Source organism: Salvelinus namaycush, unplaced genomic scaffold (genome assembly GCF_016432855.1).
Source record: "Salvelinus namaycush isolate Seneca unplaced genomic scaffold, SaNama_1.0 Scaffold132, whole genome shotgun sequence".
Taxonomy (NCBI): Eukaryota; Metazoa; Chordata; class Actinopteri; order Salmoniformes; family Salmonidae; genus Salvelinus; species Salvelinus namaycush.
The window spans coordinates 81,449-89,401 of NW_024058031.1; the positions used below are offsets into that span (position 1 = coordinate 81,449).

Below are 7,953 nucleotides of genomic sequence, written 5' to 3' on the forward strand. Positions count from 1 at the left end.
AATTCTACTGCAGGTTCACAACAAGATAATCATCAAGGTACGGTAGCAATGGAAAACGGAAACGAAACGCGATCTGGGACAGAACTAATACTGGAACCTGTAATAAGAGAAACTTCTTTATCCCACATGTCATTCCAGAACTGAAAGGAAAATAAATGATTGGAGTATTGAGATTACAAAACCCGTGGTTTTTATTGGGGATTCCAACCTTGCTCGCATTCCTAGCTTTACAGACACTAACATACAGATAGATAGCTTTCCGGGAGCAACCTTCAGACATATTGCAGGAGTGATAGGCAAGTTGGAGAAACAGCAAAACACACAGAAGGTGGTTTTATCAGTGGGTCTTGTTAACGGCTTGAACCAGCAGTACACTACTGCAGTCAAGCAGTTGCAACAACTACTGAATAAAACCACTGAAGTTTTTCCTCATGCACAGGTTTATGTTCCCATCATACACTTTTCGGATGAGCTTTCATGGGAAAAGCAGGAGGTACTGAATCAATTGAACCAGTATATTCAGAAAAATTGTAGGGAACTATTGGATCTGAATAAACTTAGATTTCACACAATGCAGGATGATCCAATACATTGGAGACCAGATACAGCTGTAAACATTTTAAATTACTGGCTAGACCAGTTAAACTATTAAGAGGGGAAGAGTGTATCGGTATTACTCCCCAGCACTCTAATGTACTTAACTTATCGATTACTTTTAAACTTACAGCGGCAGAATCAGTTAAGAATAGCAGGGTTGGAATCTAACCAAGGGTGGGCGCTAAAACATAGACAGATCAAGGAGCGAAGTTGGATCAACAAATTGGGTACTTGTAATCCCACAGGTCTTAATGAAAAATATTAGAGACCCTAAACCTTCTAACCCTGACCTAAAACCTAATTTTAATTTTGACTATAACCTTAATCCTAATCTAAACCCTGACCTTAACCTCACCCTTAACTGCAGCAATCCCCACCCTAGCTCTAACCTTAACCCTAATCCTAAACTTAACCGCAGTCCTGACAATAACCTTAGATCTAAGCCTAACCCGAACCATAATCCTAACCTTAACCCCACCTCAAGCCCTAATCGCTAATCCTGAACCTTGACCTAGATTCTGACCTTAATTCGAACCCAAGCCTCAAACATAATCCTAACCTTAACTCCAAGCCTAACCCCTTGGACTCAAAACGTGGACATAAGGAATCCCATAGGCCTGATAGAGATTAACCAGCCTAAACCTAACCGGATTCCTAAACTCGAACTCGGGCTCCATAAAGAGGTATCCTGAGGAGCCTGGTAATTAGGGAGCATGTGTGGATGTATTGCCTGGGGGTTTATCCTCGTAGAGGAAAATGTTATCTTTATCTGTTTCCCTTCCTATATGAACCATAACCCCTTATTTTGGGGAATATCTCATAATTTCCCGTAGAACAATTATGTATCCTTAGGAGCAATAGAATTAGAGAACATGCGCCCGTGTACTTGGTCCTCTTGAAGGGCAATTTTTTCTTAACCCTAACCTTAAAGAAAAACCCTGAAGGAGAAGGTGTGTCCTAAACACAGTCACGGGAAGCACAAATAAAACGTCACAAATCATTCATCCACAAATAAATCCCCTATTAATACTTTAAATTATATGTAGTATTTAATGTGTATATTTATATTGTATTATACAGGGCGCATTTGGAAAAGAAACTCAATATCTCAATATGTCTTCCCTGTCAAAATAAAGGTTAAATAAATACAATTAATGAAACATAGGTGGGAGGGCATAGAATGTATTAATGAACAGATAGGTGGAGGGGATACAGGCTGTGGTCAATTTATTAATGAACAGATAGGTGGAGGACATACAGGCTGTGGTCAATTTATTAATGAACAGATAGGTGGAGGACATACAGGCTGTGGTCAATTTATTAATGAAACATAGTAAAACAGATTGATTTGACAAACAGTCCAAATACTCAGTATACACCAATATCGTTGTCTTCCATGTGTCCACATCTCTTTAGTGGCTGGGGCGGAAAGGAAAGGCCAGGCTCGGAAGGAAAGGTTGAGAAGGGAAGGAGGGATGAGGAGAGTGAGAGGAGGGGTGAGGTCCTAAGGGGCCGGGCCGGGGGCTGTAGCCCAGGGGAGGGGTGTGGATGTGGGGGTAGAATCCACTCTGCTGCACTGGACCAGACATCACCATCTGGAGCAAACTGAGACACCATAGAATTAGGAATTACAACTCACTTTGTCCTGCATCTGTAACAACAGGAAACGCATCACATACTGCTATTCATTCCAATTCCGTCAATGCATTCTAAGCACCTCCCACATTCCGTTCTTCTTCAATCCGTGGTTTCATTACCGCTTGACTTCGGTTTGAATTCTGTCCTGTCGCAATGCTTCGCTAACTTAGTGAGGGAGATGTCGCTAAATATGGATGAAATGTATAACCCTAGGGGTGCATTGTGATTGGTTGTGGGGGAGGTTTAGGGGTGCATTGTGATTGGTTGTGGGGGAGGTTTAGGGGTGCATTGTGATTGGTTATGGGGGAGGTTTAGGGGTGCATTGTGATTGGTTGTGGGGGAGGTTTAGGGGTGCATTGTGATTGGTTGTGGGGGAGGTTTAGGGGTGCATTGTGATTGGTTGTGGGGGAGGTTTAGGGGTGCATTGTGATTGGTTGTGGGGGAGGTTTAGGGGTGCATTGTGATTGGTTGTGGGGGAGGTTTAGGGGTGCATTGTGATTGGTTGTGGGGGAGGTTTAGGGGTGCATTGTGATTGGTTGTGGGGGAGGGCTAGGGGTGTAATGTGACTGGTTCTTACTTGTTGTGTGGGAGGCGGGAACAGAGAGCTCTCAGGTCCTCTGTGGAGAGAACACAGGATAAGACATCACAACTGTAGAAGACACAGGATATGACAACTGTAGAACACACAGGATATGACATCCCTACCTCTAGAGCAGAGCAGCGCCCCTGCTGCCATGGAGACCTGCAGGGCCTGGGCCAGCCTATCCAGAGTGAGCTGGATGCGAGTCTGTGTATCGGAGTGGAGAGGGTTCAGCTCCTCCAGAAGACCAGAGAGGTCAGAGATCAGAGAAGTCAGCTGGTCGGGCTGCAGCAACGCCAGACGACCCAGAAGCCCCTTCTCTCTCAGAACGCCCGGGAGGAGCAGCAACACCTGGAACAGATAAGCGTTTAGAGTTCATGACCTAACCCTGACCCAGGACTCCGGGGAGGAAGAGTTGATGACCTCTAAACATGACCCTGACCCAGGACTCCGGGAGGAAGAGTTGATGACCTCTAAACATGACTTGACCCAGGACTCCGGGAGGAAGAGTTGATGACATCTAAACATGACCCTGACCCTGGACTCCCGGGAGGAAGAGTTGATGACCTCTAAACATGACCTGACCCTGACCCAGGACTCCGGGAGGAAGAGTTGATGACCTCTAAACATGACCTGACCCTGACCCAGGACTCCGGGAGGAAGAGTTGATGACTTCTAAACATGACTTGACCCTGACCCAGGACTCCGGGAGGAAGAGTTGATGACTTCTAAACATGACTTGACCCTGACCCAGGACTCCGGGAGGAAGAGTTGATGACCTCTAAACATGACCTAACCCTGACGCAGGACTCCGGGAGGAAGAGTTGATGACTTCTAAACATGACCTAACCCTGACGCAGGACTCTGGGAGGAAGAGTTGATGACTTCTAAACATGACCTGACCCTGACCCAGGACTCCGGGAGGAAGAGTTGATGACTTCTAAACATGACTTGACCCTGACCCAGGACTCCGGGAGGAAGAGTTGATGACCTCTAAACATGACTTGACCCAGGACCTCAGAGGGGCTGAAGAAAAACAAGGTTAGAGTTTTGGGGTGCGGTTCCACGGGGGTGCGGTTCCACGGGGGTGCTTTATGTTTGCTTTATTGTACACTGGCAGTTATTGTTGTTTGTCCCTCTTGAGTCACGGTAGAAATAACTTAACCTGTAATTCATTTTGACGTTTCTGCCAGTGGGGGTCTTAATTGCGCAATTGTACGTCAAGCTAAGGTGTTTGATGCAGTATTTGTTAAAACATGTGAAAGAATCAGTAGACAGTATCAGTCCGTTGCTGCTGGCTGCGCTCAGGACTGATTTGGACCAGACCACTGGTTGTGGGGAGGGCTAGGAGAGCATTGTGATTGGACTCCAGGCTCAGGACTGATTTGGACCAGACCACTGGTTGTGGGGAGGGCTAGGGGAGCATTGTGATTGGTTGTTTCAGCTGGTCGGGTTGCAGCAACGCCAGACTCCCAGGAGTCCCCAGAATCAGTAGACAGTATCAGTCCGTTGCTGCTGGCTGCGCTCAGGACTGATTTGGACCAGACCACTGGTTGTGGGGAGGGCTAGGGGAGCATTGTGATTGGTTGTTTCAGCTGGTCGGGTTGCAGCAACGCCAGACTCCACGGAGTCCCCAGAATCAGTAGACAGTATCAGTCCGTTGCTGCTGGCTGCGCTCAGGACTGATTTGGACCAGACCACTGGTTGTGGGGAGGGCTAGGGGAGCATTGTGATTGGTTGTTTCAGCTGGTCGGGTTGCAGCAACGCCAGACTCCCCGGAGTCCCCAGAATCAGTAGACAGTATCAGTCCGTTGCTGCTGGCTGCGCTCAGGACTGATTTGGACCAGACCACGGGTTGTGGGGAGGGCTAGGGGAGCATTGTGATTGGACTCCAGGCTCAGGACTGATTTGGACCAGACCACTGGTTGTGGGGAGGGCTAGGGGAGCATTGTGATTGGTTGTTTCAGCTGGTCGGGTTGCAGCAACGCCAGACTCCCAGGAGTCCACAGAATCAGTAGACAGTATCAGTCCGTTGCTGCTGGCTGCGCTCAGGACTGATTTGGACCAGACCACTGGTTGTGGGGAGGGCTAGGGGAGCATTGTGATTGGTTGTTTCAGCTGGTCGGGTTGCAGCAACGCCAGACTCCCCGGAGTCCCCAGAATCAGTAGACAGTATCAGTCCGTTGTTGCTGGCTGCGCTCAGGACTGATTTGGACCAGACCACTGGTTGTGGGGAGGGCTAGGGGAGCATTGTGATTGGTTGTTTCAGCTGGTCGGGTTGCAGCAACGCCAGACTCCCCGGAGTCCCCAGAATCAGTAGACAGTATCAGTCCGTTGCTGCTGGCTGCGCTCAGGACTGATTTGGACCAGACCACTGGTTTAGGGGAGGGCTAGGGGAGCATTGTGATTGGACTCCAGGCTCAGGACTGATTTGGACCAGACCACTGGTTGTGGGGAGGGCTAGGGGAGCATTGTGATTGGACTCCAGGCTCAGGACTGATTTGGACCAGACCACTGGTTGTGGGGAGGGCTAGGGGAGCATTGTGATTGGACTCCAGGCTCAGGACTGATTTCTGAGAACATGTCTACAAGTTCTTCATCAGCAAGCTGTCAAACGATCCTAGATAAAGCACAAGCTGCTACCAGCCGTATATCACTACCCCAAATCACTAGTGAGCTAAGGTCCATCTCTGCTTGTCAATGAAGATAGCTAGTAAATAACACCATGAGCAGGCAGGTCACGTTAGCTAAATCAGCTTATCAAGTCACTGGTGACGTTTGTGCTTCAGGGCCGTTTGATTTTTACATCTTTCTCCCCATCTATTACCAGAGTGTGCATCTGTCGGACAGTGTTTCATAGGGAATCATGTTACTGGGCTCCTGAGTGGCGCAGCGGTCTAAGGCACTGCATCCCAGTGCTAGAGGCATCATTACAGACACCTTGGTTTGAATCCAGGCTGTATCACAACCGGTCGTGATTGGGAGTCCCATAGTGCGGCGTACAAGTGGTCCAGGTTTGGCCGGTGTAGGCCGTCATTGTTCTTAACTGACTTGCCTAGTTAAATAAAGGTTACATTTATATTGTTTTAAAGACAAACAGCTGGCAGCAGGACACAATATGCTCAATGGGTTTAGAATTCTGGAATCTTGACAGGTTGCAGGTGAGATGCAAGTGCACATCATCTCAATGCTCATTGGCCCAGAACAGTAGCTAGGCTTCCATCCAGGTGGAGACAGATTTGGCCCAGAACAGTAGCTAGGCTTCCATCCAGGTGGAGACAGATTTGGCCCAGAACAGTAGCTAGGCTTCCATCCAGGTGGAGACAGATTTGGCCCAGAACAGTAGCTAGGCTTCCATCCAGGTGGAGACAGATTTGGCCCAGAACAGTAGCTAGCCTTCCATCCAGGTGGAGACAGATTTGGCCCAGAACAGTAGCTAGCCTTCCATCCAGGTGGAGACAGATTTGGCCCAGAACAGTAGCTAGCCTTCCATCCAGGTGGAGACAGATTTGGCCCAGAACAGTAGCTAGGCTTCCATCCAGGTGGAGACAGATTTGACCCAGAACAGTAGCTAGGCTTCCATCCAGGTGGAGACAGATTTGGCCCAGAACAGTAGCTAGGCTTCCATCCAGGTGGAGACAGATTTGGCCCAGAACAGTAGCTAGGCTTCCATCCAGGTGGAGACAGATTTGACCCTGAACAGTAGCTAGGCTTCCATCCAGGTGGAGACAGATTTGGCCCAGAACAGTAGCTAGGTTTCCATCCAGGTGGAGACAGATTTGGCCCAGAACAGTAGCTAGCCTTCCATCCAGGTGGAGACGGATTTGGCCCAGAACAGTCCAATCCACATAAAAACAGAGATGTGTTTCCTTCAAATTGACACAGCAAGATTGGATGGAAACCTGGTTAATGGCAGACTGGAGTGATCACTACCAAATACAACAAGATTGGATGGAAACCTGGTTAGTAGTAGACTGGAGTGATCACTACCAAATACAGCAAGATTGGATGGAAACCTGGTTAATGGCAGACTGGAGTGATCACTACCAAATACAGCAAGATTGGATGGAAACCTGGTTAATGGCAGACTGGAGTGATCACTACCAAATACAACAAGATTGGATGGAAACCTGGTTAATGGCAGACTGGAGTGATCACTACCAAATACAACAAGATTGGATGGAAACCTGGTTAATGGCAGACTGGAGTGATCACTACCAAATACAGCAAGATTGGATGGAAACCTGGTTAGTGGCAGACTGGAGTGATCACTACCAAATACAGCAAGATTGGATGGAAACCTGGTTAATGGCAGACTGGAGTGATCACTACCAAATACAGCAAGATTGGATGGAAACCTGGTTAATGGCAGACTGGAGTGATCACTACCAAATACAGCAAGATTGGATGGACCTGGTTAATGGCAGACTGGAGTGATCACTACCAAATACAGCAAGATTGATGGAAACCTGGTTAATGGCAGACTGGAGTGATCCACTACCAAATACAGCAAGATTGGATGGAAACCTGGTTAATGGCAGACTGGAGTGATCACTACCAAATACAGCAAGATTGGATGGAAACCTGGTTAATGGCAGACTGGAGTGATCACTACCAAATACAGCAAGATTGGATGGAAACCTGGTTAGTAGTAGACTGGAGTGATCACTACCAAATACAGCAAGATTGGATGGAAACCTGGTTAGTGGCAGACTGGAGTGATCACTACCAAATACAACAAGATTGGATGGAAACCTGGTTAGTAGTAGACTGGAGTGATCACTACCAAATACAGCAAGATTGGATGGAAACCTGGTTAAGTAAGACTGGAGTGATCACTACCAAATACAGCAAGATTGGATGGAAACCTGGTTAGTGGCAGACTGAGTGGATCACTACCAAAACACAAGATTGGATGGAAACCTGGTTAGTAGTAGACTGGAGTGATCACTACCAAATACAGCAAGATTGGATGGAAACCTGGTTAATGGCAGACTGGAGTGATCACTACCAAATCAACAAGATTGGATGGAAACCTGGTTATGGCAGACTGGAGTGATCACTATCTCGTTTCTATTAAGTGTAGCTATATTGGAGCCAGCGGAAAGCGATGTGCTATCCAGTGGCAACTTCTGGCA

General features: G+C 47.7%; 1 protein-coding gene across 1 annotated transcript; it reads right to left on the reverse strand.

Annotated features, from left to right (window-relative positions):
- Window positions 1-1,776: 1,776 nt before the first annotated feature.
- Window positions 1,777-5,743, reverse strand: cunh7orf26 (chromosome unknown C7orf26 homolog). The gene is made up of 3 exons (XM_038982845.1): window positions 2,941-5,743; window positions 2,813-2,852; window positions 1,777-2,202 (listed from the first exon to the last, which is right to left on the reverse strand). The coding sequence occupies exons 1-3, from the start codon at window positions 2,969-2,971 to the stop codon at window positions 2,010-2,012; spliced, it is 264 nt and encodes an 87-aa protein (XP_038838773.1). The 5' UTR covers window positions 2,972-5,743; the 3' UTR covers window positions 1,777-2,009.
- Between the last annotated feature and the right edge of the window lie 2,210 nt (window positions 5,744-7,953).

Excerpts from the sequence above, each read along its gene's own strand:
- cunh7orf26 (XM_038982845.1), bottom strand. The coding sequence starts at position 2,971 with ATGGCAGCAGGGGCGCTGCTCTGCTCTAGAG. Across the intron at positions 2,853-2,940 it reads GGCGCTGCTCTGCTCTAGAG|AGGACCTGAGAGCTCTCTGT; the intron begins GTAGGGATGTCA and ends TTCTCTCCACAG. Across the intron at positions 2,203-2,812 it reads TCCCGCCTCCCACACAACAA|TTTGCTCCAGATGGTGATGT; the intron begins GTAAGAACCAGT and ends ATGGTGTCTCAG.